We start from the raw sequence: 20,462 nt of genomic DNA on the forward strand, positions 1-20,462 counted from the left end.
AAGCACAGAACATGGCTTATCTAAGCCGTGGTGTTGTTGACAAGCTTGGCTCAGTGAGTGACCTAGGGCTGGATCCTTGTCTGTGTATGTTTAAAGTAAACCATTTCCAAGACCGCTCCTCTTTGTGATGAGTGTTTCATATTGTCTTGTAGCTGTTGAGCTGTGAGAGCTGAAGTCTGCAGTCTCTCTCTACCTCCGAGCTGTCCAGGACAGTGAGGTGTCAGAGGAGCTGCTCTGGACGCTGCTGGCCAACAGAAAGAGAGGCACAACGGAGACAGCATGGGAGAGAGCGTCCAAAGCACAGAAAGAGAATAGAACAGACAGCAAGAGAGAGCGAGGGAGGGAGTGGAGACAGCGTGAGACGGGACGGCAAACTGACAGAGAACGTGAGAGGGAACAAGAGTAAGGGTGAAATCGTGAGAGACGAGACATGACAGAGTGAGACGAGGAGAGAGTCCGGGTCCTGTTTTCTTTGGTTCCTGGCTCTGTCCTAAGTGTTTGTCTGTAAATGTGGGAGCTGACGTTCCTGAGAGGTCAGCTCTGAACCAGTCAACCTGGCTATTAACCCTCTCTGAGGGCCGGATCCCTTTCACCCGGACCTCTCCCCATCCTGCTCGCCACTATTTTCATTCGCCCTGTTGCTGCTGAGAGCAATAATAAATACGGCTCCCTGCGCGGCCGTCTCCTTTTCCATTTTGGCTGCCTTACATCTGTTAAGTAAGCGCCGTTGTCTCAGCTTATCTTAAACATACATATTTTTGTAGCTAGTGTTCATCTCGCTGCCCTTCTTTTGTTATGAAACCGTATCTTTTTTTTTTGCGCGGGTCTCGCTGACCCCTCCTATGTGAATCAACTGCTAATTGACAGCCAGTCATAACAACTCACCTTCCCTGTTCGACCCCCCACCCCAACCAACCCCCGTCTCAAAGCACGACCGTGGCACATTCTTAAATTGGCCCCCTTGGAAACTCAATCTATTTGAGATCAGTAGCAGCTGAATTTGCTCTCCCCTCAATCGGTTTTGTCGAAATTGGCGTGAAAACTCCAGATAAAATCACGAAGGTTGGAATTCTATTAGAGGGGGGAAACAAACGCCGCCTTTGAGGAGAGGCAGCGGGCCCCCGCCGTGAACCCTGGGATCGGGTGTCGGCTCAGGTGAGGAGGAGTCGGGGGTGCCCTCTCTCTCTCTGCCTGCAGGGGAAACAGGGTCACAGACCCAAGGGACTAGTAAAAGCAGGGCACACCGGGCCAACTAGTACAGACATACACACACTCACAGTCACACACTCACACCATAGTAGACTTTGTTCTGTGAACAGCCCTGAATTTTTGTCTGAAACAGGGTAGAGGATTTCTTTTCTTCACACCTGTATAAGCAAGATTCCACCTAGAATAACAGGTGATGGGGAGTATTAGGTTCGCTCTCTGTGACTTGGATGGTGTAGTGAAAATGTGTGTAATGAGTGTATGTGTGGGTGTGTATGTGCTTGCATGCATGTATGTGCATGTGACTCTATGTATCTATCTATTTCTCTCTTACTGTGACTTAAGTCCTGTGGATGATTTGAGTACTACTGAGTTCCCCTTGGACCCTAAAACAAAATTCACTCATCATTTCTTTGACCTTGGACTGTTCAGCACAGATATTGTCAACATGAACAGATCTCTCCGAAAGTGGAAACCAGAGACTTTGGAAGATTTTCCATGGATGCAGACATATTTTCTATTTTGGAGTATTCGCGCTACTATTTGATTAAGCTTGGTTAGGTGTAAAATATCAAAAATATTCTCAGTCCACAAAGTCACTCTTCTGCTCATTGTTAAAGCCATCCAAGTTTATATTAATAACACATGAATTCTGTTTGTAAGGTGGATGTTAGTTTTTAGGATTGCTTCATTGTTTTACATGTTGTCTCTTCAAGGGCATCTTTTAAGAACTAAGCAGTATTCTAAGTATACCCTAACTACTATCTATATACAGTCAGTGTGTGAGATGAATGATGTCTTTGTGTGTACTTAAGGCTTGTGACTGTGGCCCTGAAACCTGATAGAGGCATGTAAACCCAAATGAAGTCTAGGCAATGATAGATATGCACAGATAGGTGCCATGTAACCACTTGAGACCTGGCTCAAAAACATAACTCAGATGTTTTGGATACTCAAGAGGTGGGCTTGATTTTATACCTCACCTGTTTCAGTTTGTCCGCTTGGAGCCAGTCCAGTGGTTTAGATGTGCATGTCAAAGATGGATCGTCAAGTGCACCTCACATATTCCAACACTTGGAATAGTCCTCTAGCTCAAATGTATTCTTGATAACGTGTTCATTTGAGTTACAGTATCTTGAAATGCTAGTGGTGCAGCCAATACAGAAAAAAATGAATGTGTATGATCATGATTTAGTTTTGCAGTATAAAGCATCACAGGTGTTCCTTCCATGTTAAACACTCATTCTGAAGCCAAGTCCTCATGTATTTCAAACAAATTGTTCTTCATCCCACAATGTCCTCTTGAACGATGTTTGTCCAGTGTGTTCAGTCAAGGTATCTTGAAAAGCTGAAGGTCTTTCTTGCAGTCGTGCTATTTTTTTCTTCCATATTTTACCTAAGGTCTTTCCTCGCACCATTGCAGCTCAGTCCTCTAGCCTTGCCCTTTGCGTCCCCCTTATCGAGGCCCTCCCAGCTAACCCAGATCAGGGGACAGGGGGTCTTGCATCATTCTCCTCTGAGGGACCAACATGCAGCACATCAGAGCCTGGGTCTCACTCAGTCCTGGGAGCACATCCAGAGAGAAATTAAAGGAAGATTACTTCAATCCTCCTCTGCTAATTTCAGCTCTGTAAATAGACAGCTAGCCAGGATTGTTCTTGTCTTCACGCCGCTCTGTGAATTTGCGTGTGTGCTTGTGTGTATCTGTGTGCGTGTCCGTGCGCTACGTATTTGCGGGTGCGTGCGTGCTCGCTTTTGCATGTGTATACAAGCTGGTGTGTGCTTGTGAGTGTGTCTTTCTGCAGCAGTGTGTGTGGGTTGATCACAGCAGTATCGCTCACGGTCCTCAGCAGGCCACCTGGGGCTCATCTGCCCTCCTCACCCCCCCCCCCCAGCCTCCCTCCCTATCCTGCTCCAACCAGCCCCCATCTCACCCCGGGTCGCCGTTGTTTTCCCTGCCGTTGCTGTTTCCCCACGACCTCGTAACTAAAGCAGAGAACACAGACATGGCCGCCAGGCAGCACAGGCAGGCGTTTCAGAAGAACACTCCATGACCTAATGGAAGGCATCTCCGCTGCTTTTTGAAGTCCCCCAGACGTCTGCTTTCGTGAACCACCGAGCCCGCGCTGAAGACAATGCAGTTTGAAGGCTCTTTTGTTGTTTTGTTTGTTGAAAACATAATGCCAAGCCTAATGATGTTAAGTTGAAAGCTTGGGTGGATGAACTTGAGGGCCAGGCTGAAACCTGATGATTAGCCTGCTGCATAGCTCTGTGTTGTATTGAGTATGTGTTTTCTTTGTGTGCGTGCCTGAGTGTTGCGGTGCGTTGCCACACTCTGCTTTACCCACTAAATATAAACACTGAAGAAGTGAAACAAGAATTACATTGGGTCAGCGCTCTTTGAAATTCACTCATGTTATTCACACAGACACAGTTATTAGGCAAGAAAAGCGTATCTCACACACTCTCTGTATCTCACACACACACACACACTTTCTTACCATCTCCTTTTTCAGTCACTCAGTCAGTCTCACACCCATGAAGGCCAGCGTCACCGCCGTAGCCCACCTCGCTCAGGGACCCTCGGCATGTGTAAACACTGGGGCCTGAATATTAGATTAGAAAATTACCCCCGCACAAATCTCAAACCTAAATAGAGATGGTGACGGCTAATGAGAGCCAGTTGTTCTCTACCGCACTCCCAGGGAAAGAGAGGCAGGAAGAGAGGAGGAAAGAAAGAAAGATGACGATTCTGCTGCTGCCGAGGCCTGGGATCGCAGCAATTAAGAGAGACCCCAGGGTGCCTCTATGTCTCATTCCCTCTCACTTTTAGTATCTTACCATCACACTTCTGTCCACATCTGGCCTTTGTCTCAATTTCATCAGTGTCACCGAAGAATGTGAAATGCCGGGAATCTGGTTTCATTTGCCGAGGGATGTAGGAAAGGCAGTTGTTGATATAGACTTTTTTATATATATGTATAAAAGCCATTTATCCATTCATCTGGGCCATCTGTTCTGCCAAGTTCTCCATCCAGTTTTAAACTCATGATCCAGTTTTAGATTCATGATAACTTTATCGTAAAGTTTCCATGTTTTTACCATCCATATTTTGTTTATCATATGACTGATATCTTGTTTATCAGCAATGATGGAAACGTTTTGCGATAAAGTCTGTTCACCAGCATCCGATCCCAGCCAAGAGATTATGTTGGATGAGCGGAAAAGGTCTGTGTATCATTTCTGAATACTTCCATCATGACGCTCGAGCTCCATTCCCCCACTGTTTGTTTTCACTAACACAGTCGCCGTGTTAATCTACAATTGTTTTTTGGCATTTTTGAACAACTTCCTTCACTGAGTAGTACTACTATACTGCATCCTGCTTATTCAAACAGCCAGTGTTATTGTAGAGATATGGGTTAAATCCTGCGTGTCCTCACACTCACCCCTAACCCAACCATTGGATTTGATTGGTGGATCTGGATCGGGGTTTTGGTTTGGATTGGTGGATCTGTTGCGGATGATTGAAGCAATAAGTCCCCTGTTGAGCTCCAAGGGTGGTGTCTGTCAGGCCTTTTAAATCATTCTGGATTGCCAAAGATTAAGAGCGGGGCATGGCGGGTTTGGCGAGCTTCTCAGAGGGCCTGGAGTTGTACTGGGAAGGTCTGCGTCTTTAACTCAAAGTGTTGAGCACCACAGTGTAGCCTGCTGCATGTCAGAACTCTGGATACAGCTCTGTTCTACTGAGCGATTGCAATCTGCGTTGTATTTGTGGCAAAATATTTGTAAGCAAACCAATGTTGTGTGCGGGGCGTAGGAGTGAACCGTTTTTGAAGTTCAATAAATTATAAAACGGAGGCTCTGGCCGCCTCATCTCCAAGAGCCAGCTTTTTGTTGAGCAGCATACTGTAGTTCCCCACATGGAGCACATTAACTCACTGTGTTCAATTTTTCTTTTTGTTCTCCAGGCTTTATCATTTTGCATCTTTGTTTCCGAGCCATGGCTTCTCCAAACCGTAAAGCAGCTGAAAACTAAAGAAGAATGTCTCTGTGTTCATGTTTTCTCCTCCGTTCTTCTTTCTTTGTTCTGTTCTGTTGAGTTAGGTGCTCCGCAGGCCTTCCTCCCGCTACACTGGCCTGCCATGCCATGACAGTCTGACTTCTAATAATTAAAAGTAATTACGTCCGCCTCTCCACTCTCCTTTCATCTCCTCTCCTTTCTCTCTCCTTTCTCACTCTTTTCCACTTCTGTCTTCTCCCGTTCTCTCCCATTCTCTCCTCTCCTCTCCTCTCCTCTCCTCTCCTCTCCTCTCCTCTCCTCTCCTCTCCTCTCCTCTCCTTTCTTCCAGCAGGCTTTGCTGGGTGGAAAGTGTTCCAACTGACCCATTGCTTCAGGAATGTCAACATGCATGAATTATTACTGTCACCCGGATGTTTGCTATCCCCCCTGTCTGTAACGTGGCATCAGGGGAACAAAAGAGCCTCTGACACGGCAGGGAAAATATTATCAGATTGTTATTTCTCCCATCCTGTCCAGAGGATGGAGAGAGGGAGCGAGTGAGGGGAGAAAGGGGGGGGGGGCGAGCGAGAGAATGGACAGAGAGGAAGGAGAGATGATGAGGGGGGGGGTTGGGGCACGGGGAGAGAAAGACTAAAAAGTGAGAGATATTCACCGTCATGCTCTCTAGAGGAACATACTGTTATACCCTGCAGCAGGCCTCCCACCCACCCGCATTACTGGGCGGGGGGAGCTTGTTAAAAAGGCCCCACTCGGCGTCCTGATCTTTGGAGTATGTTGTGTTTAAAGTGCAGTTGACAGTCACTCTGAAGTGCCCGGCATCCATTTGCGAGCTCCGGGGTCGCGACCTTCCACTGCCTCTTTGTTGTGGTTCAGCCGAAGTGCATAGCAGGTTGCCTTTGTTATTGAAACAAAGTTCAATGTATTAAACGACCGCCTTTGATGCCCTTTTTTGCTTTGTGGCCGCTGTTACAGCTTACAAAGAGCGGTGACTTCATATTATAAATGTCTTCCCCCCTCTGCGTTCCACCAGAAAATGAGAGAATGAATTGCGGTCTTTATGGCATTTCGTTAAGTATTATTGTTATTATTTTTGATTAAGATGAGGTATTGCTGCATTGAGGTTTTCTTCCGTCAGCAGAAAAGCACAGAGGCCTGCTATCAGCTTTATGGTTCTAGTAAACAATAGCGGGTAGCGCAGCAGGGGCTTAACCTGTAAACTCTGATGTAGTCAAGATACAGGAGTTCATTTCCATGCAGACGTCTTGCGAGTAAGTAGCTCCACTGAATAGTTCTGTCAAAAAGATTTAGTAATATTGCTTCCATGTTTTTGAATGGGAATTCTACTGGAGTTACAAGAGAACATGGGAAAATTGTGATAAACTTGGAACAATTTTTCAACATGAAATGCCTGAAAAGCAGTCAGTTGACCTGACCTAACTACCATGACTACCATGACTGCTTTTTAATTTCTATGGGTTATGGCATGCAATTGCCACTCAAAAAAACTGTTGCTAACAGCTAAGTTAATTGCCTTGCATATGTCATTTTCTTACATTAGTGATGTAGTTTCTCTCCACAGCACCTTTCACATTCGGCAAAATTACTAAACAGATCTTTCACCTTGACAGTAAAAAGTGAGGAGTTCACTGCCAGAAATGGAACTTATACAGTGACATTTACAAACATTTGGAAAATGATAGTTTCTGGCCGTTTCTGACTCCCTGTGACAACTCTATCCCCGCATCCTTTTCTTCTCCAAGCCTTTCCCTTAACATCCATGTAATTCTCTAATGATGTCAAGTGGCCGACCTCTCTCACTCAACACTGATGTCCAAGTTCTAATTATACCGCCGCCTTGACCTTCTCCCACAATTAGCACTGTTGTCACTTCCTAATGATGTCACTCAAGTAACCTTTCCATTTACCAGTGCAGTCCTGCTTTGATGATGTCACCAACAGACGGTTTACCACTCAGTGGGGATGTTCTGCTGTCCTAGTCACTGTGTGTGTGTGTGTGTGTGTGTGTGTGTGTGTGTGTGTGTGTGTGTGTGTGTGTGTGTGTGTGTGTGTGTGTGTGTGTGTGTGTGTGTGTGTGTGTGTGTGTGTGTACTCTGTATTACTGCGTCCTCATCCATACTTGTACTAGTTTGTGGTCAGGCTAGTAGCAAAAACCCAAAATGTTTTTTGTGTTTGTTTGGTTGTTTTTTATGAATTATTTCATGTCTTATTTTTGCTGTTAAGACCTTTATGCCATCCTTAAAATATACTGAATGTACTATGTGTCTTTTTTGTTATTTGTCACTTAACTAAACCAAGCTAACCTGGAAGCCTTTATGGCCTGGATGCAGACTTCAGTGAGGATGTTTGGCTGTTAAATAGACCTCCCTTTTTGTAAGGAATAATAGTCACCTTTGTTACTTGTACTTTATTGATTATATTCTGTCCTTTCGACTATCATTGACTTCCCGCCATCTTAAAACATCCAGATTTTCATGTTTCCTGATCTCTGAACCTGAATTGCAACCTAGTTTTGATTCATCTGGAAACAATCGACTGCATATGTGGTATTCAGATGTAAAAGTTATGTAGTCATATTCGGATAGCCAGCCAACACTGCAAACGGGTGGCATTTGGATGATATGACATTTGCTTCCGCACATTACCCTAACTCCAGCCAAGCTGTTCTGAGTTACACTGACAGAAATAGGGGTCAGAAGTCGTACAGATGCGCTCTGATGTGATTGGCACTTTGGAGACTCATGGTTTCACACTTTGGGGATTATCCTCCATTTTCCAGAATGTTCTGCCTAGCGACTCTGAGGGGATGACCTCATGATTGGCCAGTGGGGGTTGGGGGGGTTGTGTGTGTATGTGTGTGTACTTGCACGTTCATGATCATGATCAACTGTGTCCAGAGAAAGATTGCACTGGGATCTGGAAACAGCGCTTCAGTGCAGCCATTATATAATAATATAATAGAAAGTAATGGTTGGAAAAGGGGATTTCAGCCGGGACCGGGCCTGTAGCTACAGTGCATGTTTGTATTCTGAATTTATTGCCCTCTGTCAATGAATAAATTGGCGGATGGTTAAGGCATATAGACTATGGGACTGTAGGCTTATGTATTCCATGTATACCTGGTCTCTTGTTCAGTGAGTAAGCACAATAGGGATATAACTAAGCCCAGAGACATAGGGAAGAAGCCAGCTGTGTGTGTGTGTGTGCATGTGTGTGCATGTGTGTGCGCGTGTGAGTGTGTTTGTGCATGCACACGCTTAAGTTTGTGCTTGGCTTTCAAACAAGCGGGGTGCTTTAAAACTATAGTTGAGATCAAACCCTGGGAAAACAACTGATTTGATGTGTGTGTACATGTGTGTATGTGCTTGCATGCTGATACAAACTCTATGAACACATTGTGCGCTGTGGTATGTTTTCTCATTGTCCCTTTTCCTCTATGCCCCCGATTGTGTTCCCCATTATCCCTTATTCCACTTGTAAGCACATCTAAATATAGACCAAGAATTTGCTTAGGGGGCACTCTCTTAGTAGTGGTGGTTAAAGAGAAGACGGGGTATTTGCTGTAATTGTAAATGCATGTGTACAGCCTAAGCTTGGGAAGAAAGAGGGAGAGAGAGAGAGAGAAGCATAGAGTATCTGGCGGTTTCCCCTGGCTCTGTCTCTCGTTCCCAGCAGCTGTGCGGCTTATTTGTCCCTTCCGACGTGGAGCGCTCCTTGGAGTGGACGTTTTTGCCTTTGCTGGATACCTTTTTCACATACCTCCTTACCTCAATGCAAGCTTCGCCCCCTTAACACAACACACATGGAGACAGGTCCGGGCCCTTTTCTGCCTTCTCTCCCCTCCCCATTGCTTGGAAAATCTTACATTTCTACAGAAAAGAAGTGCACACATCCTGTCCTCATTAGGCCAGGGAGAGGAGAGGGATCTGGCATGGCCGATCCTATGGAAGCCCTACACATGAGCCTGGCCCAACAGAACAGAACAGAACAGGCAGGCAGGCAGGCATGCCGCGGCGTTTTATATGGCTCTTGTTCTTAGCCTTTGATGACACTGTTTAGAATAGGAAATATCTAATAAGTCAAGCATTCTGTCTAATGTGCTGCCAGTAGGTTTAGTATTTGCCTGGAGGTCTTGAAACACTATCTCCGCCACAGCAATAATATACATTTAAAATTCTCATGGAGTGGGAGGGAGGGAGGGAGAGCGAGAGAGGAAGGCAGCTGAGAGTACATGCTGTAATAGGAACCATGTGCAGGTCGGAGCGGACGAGAGAGTGGGATAGGATGGGACACCTTGGGTCTTTTCGAAAACTCTCTCTCTCTCTCCCGCTGCCTCTCCCCTTCTGTTTTTTCGATTCATCATAATCCTGTTTTAAAAGACAGCAGTAGCTAATTGAAACTGACGTCGCACCCATTAACATGGATGAGAACGGTACTGTGAGAAACATGGGGGAGAGGCCGCTATAATTGGGTAATTGTATTGGACATGCTATTGGAGATGATGATGATGATGAATAGGCCCAAGTCTCTCATGACACACCTGACAAGCCTGTAGCCATAATAGGAGTGTTTTAATTGATGTGACCCAGTGCGCACAACCGAGAAAACCTTACATGCGCTCTGACTGCAAGGCTTTGTGTCCAACTCCGTACAATATTTTTCACTCTTCTTTTTCAACATTTTTTTCACTCTTCTCTTTCTGTCTGTCCTAGCTGTATTGTATTGGAGAAAATGGAATGTTTTTAGGGGGGTGGATTCATGTTTTTTTTTCCTCAATGTTTACTAAGATTTTTTCCATGTGCTTGGGAAATTTTTAAAAAGTAAATGCTTCTGTTTATTCCAGCTTTTTTTTCCCACACGTGTCAGTTCGACATAAACATGTCCAGTAATTTATTATTTAGTAGGTAGCATTTAGTTTTACATGTTTGTCTCATTCCTGTCCCATGGGAGCCAGTGGCGGCCCCTTCATGGTTGTGAGGATGGCATGCCTTGGTAGCAGAGAAAAGCTGCCTGTTTTCATTGTCGTTTGAAACCCAGCAACCTACTCACATTGATTTATATCATCTGTCACTGAAAGCTTTTTATTGCCACAACGGCTGGAACTCTCCCGACATCCGTTACGTTGGAGCCAAGCATAAAATCTCGGCCGCTTTATACACAATACCACAGTCACTGCACGAAACAATTCGATTTGCCGGGGTGAGGCCCTTTTTTTTAAAGACGCTTTCCAATATTGTAAGAAGTGCAAAATGATTTTAAGACCGCAGAAAAAGCCCCGGAGTATGTCTTTAATGTCTCTAGCTGTGGCTATACGATGCTCTCCTGCTTTGGTCAATTTGTCCATGGTTTCAATCAAGCAAGTTATTTGGTTTGTGTCCTCTTGTAAAGACAGGATCCAAACAAGAAACAAACTTAGCAAAGAACCTCTCATCCCTTTTTATTTGATGCTGTGATCCCTCTCTGTAATGCTAACAAAGCAGAAAGCATCTTGGTTTGTTTTGAGATAAAGCAATAATTCGTTTTCATGCAAATTGAATTCTCATGTTCTTTCTAGTTTATCAGGCTGTTGCACATGTTTTGAGGTGTTTGTGTAGTTACACAGGTTGCAGCTGCACTTTGGTGTGTGTGTGTGTGTGTGTGTGTGTGTGTGTGTGTGTGTGTGTGTGTGTGTGTCCTGTATAGGCTTGTTGTGTGTGTAGTTATGGTTCCATATTTCATGGCTGTTTTAGGGGTGAGAGTGCTGCTATTTGTATTTATAGTTAGTGCAGAGATAAGGGTGTGTGTACAAAGATAAGTTTGAATGCTCATGAGGTTTGTGTTGGCTGTTTTCATGAAGGCAAAAACTCAGTTGATAAAGGCAAAAATGACATTGTCTGGAGAGTCTTGGCTCTCTATTTCTACCTTTGGGACAGATGAGTCTATGTTCACAAAACAGACCTGACAATCCAGAGGTCATAGGGTGAATTCTGTTGTAGGGTGTGTTCGCACTATTCAGCTATCACTAAAAAAAAGCTTGAAATGTACATGAACAGCAGTAGCTACCACTATTAGCAAACAGTACTTAGGTACAACGACTCACACAAAAATCTGAAATGTTTGAAAACCTCTAAAATGTTGAACTCTCCTCAACTATAGAAAGTGCTCTGCTCTGCCTAAAAAGACGCCAAGCAAAGTGCTTTTTCCAATGTGGCTCCTTTGTAGCCGCGTCCCATTGACTTCACTTTAAAAAAGGTGCTGTCAGTTGGGAAAAGAGCTGTAGTGTGAACACTCCCTTACTCTTCAGTGTCCCTCTGTGTTTCCGCTCCACAGGTGCGTCGGCAGGAGCGTCAGCGTAGCAGTCGGGACTCTGCGGCAGGCGTCGACTCCTCGTCCCGTCACAGCGGGGCGGGGCGGGACAGCGGCTTCGGCAGCGACAGCGCCCGCATCCGCATCGTCCAGATAGAGCAGCAGAGCGGGGCCAGCCACCACCGCCTCGCCAGGCCCTCCCACAAGTCCACTATCACCAAGAACCTCAGCTTCATCCCCTTCGACATCTTCCTCACCGCCAGTAAGCTGTCCGTTATGACCTACGCCTGCTCCAGCCCCCCCAAGGCCCTCCCCTCCTCGTCGGACACCCCCAGCACGCCGGAGAAGAAGGAGCCGGGGGATAAGGTAAACAAAATGCCTGTGGCGTGGAAGCTTTTGCATGAGTCATAGTTCTTGGATCAGTCAGTTGTCCATTTGTTTATAATTATTATAACAGTACAATAGCAAGATGTGTATTAGTATTGTAGAGATGTGAATGTGTAGTATACTAATAGTAAGATATGCACTCAAATCTATTGTATACTTTGGAATAACTTTATAAGGTAGACTAGGGTAGTCACATAGAGACCAAACTTGTTTAATTTAATTTAATCTTAAGTACAGTGTGCCATTGGTGTTTATCCCTTTAATCTGTCAGTGGCCCATATTGTTGTCCTTAACCTTTAAATGCAAAAGCACAAAGTGCATTAAAAGCACTTCTCTTTATAGAAAGACAGGAGTAATATGATCCAGTTTTAACCTGTTCTTAATGTTGGTGCTATATCCAGCTGCATTATGGGCGGAGATGAAACTGAAAGACTTTTGGGCACCAGCTCAGTACCACTGTTTGGCTGCCATCTCAAAACCTCTTCATTAGATTCCTTTCAAACTCAGCCTAGGGAGGAGAGTTTTTCATTACCCCACACAAAAAAACACTAGCCACATGCTTTCAGACTAGTAAGATTTTCATTCCTGGTAACAAGAATGTCTTAAATGTTAATTTCTATATTGCCCACCTATGCAGAAAATGATCCAATGTCATCTTCTCTAGGTGGGGAAGAGCGTCCTCAACCAGCCTGAGATCCTGTCCGAGTCCCCCCCGGCCTCGGCCTCCCCGACCCCGGACCCTGCTCCGGCCGCGCAGGGTTCCCTGGCCGGCCTGACCGCTGAGGACCTGCTCAACAGCAACACCTCCCAGACCCAGCCGGCCTCCCCCCTGCTGAGAGGCAGTCTGCTCTCCCTGGACGGCCTGCCCACCCCCAGCCGCTCCTCGGCCCGCCAGGCCCTGGGCGTGACCATCGTGAGGCAGCCGGGGAGGAGGGGGGCCGGGGACCTGCTGCTGGAGCCCCTGCTGTACCTCCAGGTGGTGCAGCCCTCCGCCCTGCTCAGTTGCCACCACCGCAAGCAGAGGATGGAGCTGTCGGTGTTCGACGTGGCCTTAAGAGGAGTGGCTTCTGACTACAAGTGCCTAGGTGAGAGAGATACGGAGAGAGTGGAACGTGAACAAAGTTGAACAAAGAAAAAAAAAAAATCCTACACTACCAGTCAAAAGTTTGGACACACCTGATTGAATGCCATTTTGGCTTCAAGATAATGAAAAACATAGAACATTGTTTCTTTGACAAATATAAATAGTGAAGTTGATGCATGAATGTATGAATTCCTTTCCAAAGCCTTTGCCTTTCCATCAAGGCAAAGGGTGGCTACTTTAAAGAATCTAAAATATAAGATAGTTTTGATTTGTTTAACACTTTTTTGGCCACTGCATAATTTCATTTGGGTTATTTCATAGTTTTGATTTCTTTACTATTATTCTAAAATGTGGAAAATAGTAAAAATAAAGACAAATGTGGTGTGTCCAAATTTTTGACTGGTAGTGTATGTGGTAAATGTTAGATGGGGAAGGGATATGGACCTTGATTGCTGTAAGGGGCAAAGGGTGGGGTTAGGGTTGACCCTGATTAAAATACACACCCTGGATAGGGTGGAAGAATAAGGGGAACGCAAGGGAAGAATAGGGTTATGCTACCAATCCAATATACCAACATATTAACAAAACCAATAAACCAGCAAACATGCAATCTCCTTATGTAACTTATTTTGGAAACCTTTTGCTCATTTTTCCACTGTGTTTTTCTATGTCTGTCAATATCTCTCCCTTTCTCTGTGTCCCCCAACCTCCTTGCCTCCCTCTTCTATGTCCTCTCACCATCCCTCCATCCCTTCATGCTTCCAGACCCAGGGAAGACTCTGCCGGAGTCTCTGGACTACAATGTGTTCTGGCTGCAGACGGTAGCAGGGGAGGCTGACAGTAAAACAGGCATCCCTCCTCCTCTGCTCTGCCTACAGATCAAAGACTTCCTCAACGGACCAGGTGGGGATCACACACACACGCACACATAAAGTACACTCAGGATGCGCGCACACATATATCGGAATAGATACACACATGCTGGCCGCCCATGCAAGTTATGTGCACTCACACGCTAACACACTCATTTACTATTTTAGAGCATCCGTTTCACATTTAATCCCATGTCAGGGGAAATGTCCACCACTGTGAAGCAGCAAGAGGAGCACACACACGCGCACACACACACACACACACACACACACACACACACACACAGAAAAAACACATACCAGAGGCAAACACAAAGGGCCTCTTTTCTGCTGCGTGTGCAGATGATGAGCTGTGTGAGTAAAGCTGTGGGTTTTCTCTGCAGGATAACGCTCATATCACTCACTGTGTGTAGGAGACCACAAGCTCCTGTGGATTTGTATGTGTGTGTCACAGTAGGCTCCTGCGGATTTGTCTTTCACATGGATCGGTACTTTATTTTTAGACTGATATGATATCCATATGAGTTGCTTTAAGATAAGGCTGTTTACTTAAGGGTGTGGTTGGCTTCCTAGCCAAATAGAACTGCATTGAAGAGACGTGTGAGTGGGCTTTTGAGTGGGTTTTCGGAGTGTATGTGTGTGCGAAAACCTCGTCGTAAGTATCCCTGTGAGGGTTTCTTGGAGAGTGTGTGTAGGCGCAGGACATCCTTCAGAGTGGAGAGTTCAGCTCCCTGAACCCGGCAGGCCAGGTGCTGCAGATACACACACACTCACACACACACACACACACATGCAAACCCAGACAGACGTAGTTTGACATATAGTCTTTCTCACACATGCACATGCTCATTCTCTCTCACATTCATGAACTCATGCTGTGCACATCCACACACACAGCTCCAGGATGGGCTGTAGGTGTTGTTGATGATGGGTTGAGGAAGAGTATAGCCATGTCGCCCACATGCAGCCCTTCCTGCCGTCAGCGGAAGGCCCTGGGCTCCTCTGTCCACCTGGAATCACACAACACAACACAATGCAGCTCTCTGTCCACCAGCGCACTCACACAATGCAGTCACACACCACCTATGTTCATCTGCCCCTCTGCTCGCCCCAAATGACGCCAACAGTCAAAATTACAGTGATCATGACCCTTTCCATGTGGCATGAATTACATCAGAAGTGTAGTCAGGTTTTTGGTAATTTTGGTAATTTTGAACTTCTTCCGAAGTTCATGTGATATATTAACTGAATGTTTTTAATTTGAATTTGATTATTGCCAGTTATTATATTGTTCCTGTAGTACTGGAGGTACATCTGATTCTACTGTGCAGTTGAAGTGCAGACATTGTGCAATTACCGTCAGGTGTTTCCCTTGAACTAGTGAAGAGCAGAGCTATCCTTGTCTTGGTAGGATGACTTCAATCATAATCACTCACACACACAGCAACACACACACACTCCCAAATGACTCAGACAGGATCCAGGCTCAGTGTGAGGTTGCCCTGGGTCAGACTCTGTTGGAAATATCTAGAATTGACCACACATGCTACTGGTTCCTCTTCGCCCACACAGTTTCTCATGCACACGTGTACTCATGCGTGTGCACACACACACACAAACACTCTCTCAATTGTGTGTTGTTTGGTTAGATGGGTCGCTGGTGGAGATAATTATCCTGTCCAGTGATAGGGGAGCAAAGGAAGGAGGTAGAAATAGCAGGAGAATCATAGTGTACTGATGTGGACTTTTGAGGAGTACACAAAAATGCACAATATCTGCTTTAATAGACAGTATACAGTCTAATAACACAACATTGCTGAGAGAAACAGGAATGATGTTTGAGAGAGAGGATGAGTTCTGAGTCTCATTTGAAGCATCAGCATCTTGAGTAACATGGTAAGCATCTTGGCTCAGTGAGACATCATCATGTCTCTAATTAAAGCTCAATTTGATTACATTTGAGTTGACACGATTTGAAAATGGAGGGAAAGGGGGTGCAAAGGGAAATAATAAAAAAACAGAAAGGGATAGAGAAAAGAGAGGGATCCAATATAGAGATCCGGCGTTTTATTTATCCGTCCCCCATAGCTTCCACAGATGGTTTATTTGCTTATGCAAGTCTTTATATCTGTCTGCCTGTCAGTGTGTGTGTGCGCGCCATGTGATGTGTGTGAATCTCGTCCGGCGGCTCTACTTTGATTCGACGGTGCTTCACATTCGATCTATTTCAACGAGGCGCAAACGGAGAGCAGACCGCCGCGAGGCCACGTCTCGCTGTGTGTTTACAGCAATGTGCTCGCAATTTCAGCAGCATTTACTCCGCGAGACCAATCAAAGCTGCCCTCCCAAGGATGCCGAGTGGGAAACACTTGTAACATGTGTACTGTAAACTGGATGGGGTTTCAGCGCTGACCCTCACTCAGCGACCGCTCATCACACACACACATATAAACAACATCGTACACATATGTGCAAGAAGGCAGATGGCAGTTGTTTCAATACCAGGAGGGTTCAAGGCTTGAACATCAAAACATACAAAGACACACACACACACACGCACAAACAGAATACACGCATACATGCTAGAGGGCAGTTGTTTCAGAATCGAGAGGTTTCAACTTTCTCCACTCATAACACACATAACACTGCGCCCACATACACAAAGACAGACACACACATGAACAGCAGCATACATACACACACATACATGATGGCAGTTGTTTTAGTATCAGGAGGGTTCAAGGCTTGACTATCAAATACACACAACTCATACGCACACACACACACACACACACACACCACACACACACTTCCTGTCCCTCCCTCTCTCTCATCTCTCTGACTCAGTTCCAGTCTGTGAGAGGGTCAATGAGCGAGTCCAGAGATGTAACCGCTACCACTTGGAGAGGAGAGCGATCAGCCTTCCCTCCATAGAGAAGCAGCAGGTGATAGATTAGCTAGAACAAATTGGAACCATTACTCTGCCAGGTCCCTGGATCCCATCAAGCTATGGGAGCGTAGAAATGTTGTCAGTTACTGTATACAAGCCCGTGCCCCTCCGAACCGTCCAGAACCGCTCTAATTCGAGTCAGATGGCATCTGAGGCCTGTGTCACTGGCCTTACTTGGTGTGAGGCTTTTTTCTGTGACGCTGGGATTCATTCAGATACCCCCCAAAAGAAATTATTGCCCCCTAGAAACACAGACATACACACGCACAGATGTAGACGCACACACACACACACACACACACACACACACATACATACCCCTCACAGGCAGGCCCTGTGTAATTGGACACATTGCCACCTGTGTCTGACACAGGCTCTCTGCTGTCAAAGAGTCAAGTATGAGAGTCAGCTAGAGATATCAAAGGTGGGGCGGGAATGAAAACAATGTCCGTGGCTCTTGCGCACACACACACACACACACACGCTCTGCCAGGTTCAAAGTGGGGACGGCGTCACGTGTGACCTCGCCAAAAAGGCACAGTAACCTGGGTAATAAGCATATTTGATCTCCCCCACCTCTTTGCTGAGGTGTGTGTGTGTGTGTCTGTCAGACCTTGATCTCCCACTTTCCCCGGCGCTAATAGAGGCTGACACCTGAGAAGGGCCAGTCTGCGATCCCCCCAGCCTGTTCACATTAAGGCCTGTTCTTTAGAGGTATGTGAACAGCAACACCACCTCTCAACCTCCAGGCTTGTTGCTCTCTCCTGGCATGGCCCTTCTCCTGACAGTCCCCAGCTTAAAACAGCCGCTTATTCTGTGGCTGAAACCAAGGTGCTCCCAATAAAAACACTGGTGTGTGTGGGAAAATGCCACTGCTGAAAAAGCCCTCTTTTGATTTCCCCTGCTTGGTGGTGGAAATGCCACCACCTTTCTTTCATTAATTGATATTTCCCCCCCTTTTTTTTAAAACCTCCCCTCCCTGTCCTGGCCCACCTAAAGCTTAGTAGGCTGCCTTTGAAGGCAATATGTTAAATGTGTTTATGAGTAGGTTGCTAAGAAATAGTAGTTCTTTCTCAGGTAATCCTAGTAGTTGAGTTTTACAGTGCTAAGGAGGTGTGGTGGTGTGTATGGGTAAGAGAAGTCTTTATCATAGTATCGAGTTATATCTCGATCCATCAAAATAAGAATTTGCAGCTCAGCCTGTAGAACTTATAAGTCTGTCATGGCTTGTAAATAGTTGATGTGTGTTTTTTTCTGTTGTGAGGTTTTAGTTTCATCTCTCTGTGCCTCCTTGGCCTAGATAGTGAAACCACATGGAACATCACTGTAAAGGCCGACTCGCACACACACTCACACACCAGCTCCAGAGAAACGACTAAACATAGAAAAACGACACGGATGTACTCGACATGTGGCCGTATAACGCTGTGCTGTTATTTTATAGAGTTCTGCAAAAGATTCATCTTTTGACACTGTTCCACTGCAGTAAAAGCGCTGATGTGCTCCATCGCTTGCTGGATAAAGCCAGGGGGAAGCTGTACAGATGTGGCCCCCAGAGTAGGAGGGCGAGCTGGGGACAGGGTGGATGCTGTGGCCCCCTTTCTCTCCAGGGTCCTTCCACAGAGAGTTCCTTCAGAGTTCACACTACTTCAGATCCAGATCCACTTCATCCTGCTGTCGTTAGACAGCATAAAGCAACAAAAATGTCCCCTCCAAAGATTTGTCAATCCCTAAAGGAATGCTTAGATTAGAAGTGTTAAGTGTTTCAGTTATTTGAACTCCAGTATGTAACATGTCACTGGCCATCTCATTGGGGGCGTATTATGCATTTTGTGAACTAATGAATTAGCTGAAAGCTGCACTTCACTCTGTTTGCAATTTGTCATAAATTGTATCAGTGAACCAGTTTTGGGCAAGAGACCAGTATTAATGGAAATTTTAATATCCTTACACTGGGGATGTACACATAGTCAGCAAAAACAGGGGACATTAGCATTGCTGTCCATTGTGTTAACTATAACAGCAAAAGTGTTGCGTTCACTGCCCAGTAAGGCATCCACCTGGAGGCAGTTAGCTGTATGTGGTAGCTCAGTTCACAGGAAGGGACAACACCCATAACCAGGTCCAGATAAAGTCCAGACTTGTGATGCCTGTATAGATTTTTTGCAAAATAAATCAAGTGCTCCTCAGCTTGTCCACATATTTGAAACCATATCTAGATATTTGAATCTTCTCCCCTTAGCATTTTTTGTTTTATTGAGACAGTAGGAAAGATGAGAGAGCGGCACACATGTTGGGACAGCAGGATGGCCTAGTGGTTAGAGAGACTGTCTTTCAACCGGATGACCTGTGTTCAAGCCCTGATGTTGGTAAGCATCGGCCCTGTTGAAGTGTCATTGAGCAAGACATTGCTCAACTACCGGCTCCAGGAGTGCTGTTCTGTAGGTGACCCTGACCTCTGACCTCCCTGGAGGGGGGATATGAAAATCAAATTTCTCAAGAGTATCAATAAAATATCTTTTAAAAAAGTGTCTTAACCACTGTATTATCAGTGGGCACCAAATATGTATTTGTGTTACTGTCTGAAAGTCCAGGGAATTTACTCTTGATAGACCTGCCAGGTTAAGTGAAGGTTAAATATGGGTTAAGTATGGAAATCTCCTAGTTACATTGAGCTGTATCCGTAGCACTGCTCACTTAGGCCAGGTGGGCTTCTGACAGGTTAAGCAGGTAATAAACCCCCTGCAGACAGGCCAGAGCGGGCCGGGGGGGGGGGGGGGGACAGAGGCAGGGAGGGAGGGAGGGAGGACGGCCCATAATCAGGACCAGGTCTCCCTGCACGGAGAGCCAGGCAAGGCCCAGGCCCCAGCCCTGGCCCTGACTAGGTGATCAGAAACAGCTTCATGTGATTACACAGGGAGGGAGGGAGGGAGAAAGAGAGATTGGCAAGAGTGGAGGAGGAGAAAGTAAAAGATAGAAAGGGGAGGAGGAAGAGGAAAGAAGCAGAAAGATAGATGAAATGGAGGGAACGGAGAGCGAAAAGGTAGGAGAGTAGGGGAGGGGGAGCAGAGGGAACTGGATGAACAGCTGCACATGGGCTATTTATTCCACCGCTGGAAAGTTTCCTGGTGATAAGTCAACTGGAAATGATAAGCTACATTGCACAGCAAATTCCACCTATCTGTCCTCCAATCCCTCCCTCCATCCATCCTTCCATCTGACCATGCGCCTCACTTCCACTGGATTAAATGAGAAAGCATCCTGAGGGCAGTGTGTGTGTGTGTGTGTGTGTGTGTGTGTGTGTGTGTGTGTGTGTGTGTGTGTGTGTGTGTGTGTGTGTGTGTGTGTGTGTGTGTGTGCGTGCGCCGGCCTGTCTTGGCAGCGCTCCCCCTCATGTCATCCAGTGCTTCTACCTGGGAAGGAGACAGACGGGAGGCCTAAAACCCTTAAAAAGCCTCTAAACACTGGTGCCTTGATGAGACCATGAAAAACAGCTGCACTTGTTTTCAGCCGCTTCCCGCTCCCATCATCATGACCAAGTGGAAAAATGGGATAATGGAAGTGGTGTAAAACGGCATTGAGTTAATTCATGTGTCTCTGTAAATTCCAGTCAAGTGTTTGAAGGCTGGAGCGCAA

At 45.9% G+C, this 20,462-nt stretch overlaps 1 protein-coding gene across 1 annotated transcript in view; it reads left to right on the top strand.

The window, feature by feature from the left end:
- Positions 1-20,462, top strand: part of LOC139641993 (intermembrane lipid transfer protein VPS13B) — a 333,765-nt gene that overhangs the window by 222,179 nt on the left and 91,124 nt on the right. The window contains exons 34-36 of the mRNA XM_071516677.1: positions 11,558-11,899; positions 12,585-13,005; positions 13,770-13,907. Of these exons, the coding sequence (XP_071372778.1) occupies positions 11,558-11,899; positions 12,585-13,005; positions 13,770-13,907 (901 nt within the window). The remainder of the gene's footprint in view (positions 1-11,557; positions 11,900-12,584; positions 13,006-13,769; positions 13,908-20,462) is intronic.

Source organism: Centroberyx affinis, unplaced genomic scaffold (genome assembly GCF_046629955.1).
Source record: "Centroberyx affinis isolate AG114_WGS23_722 - 3 ecotype Tasmania unplaced genomic scaffold, CSIRO-AGI_Caff_v1 ptg000423l_1, whole genome shotgun sequence".
Lineage (NCBI taxonomy): Eukaryota > Metazoa > Chordata > Actinopteri > Beryciformes > Berycidae > Centroberyx > Centroberyx affinis.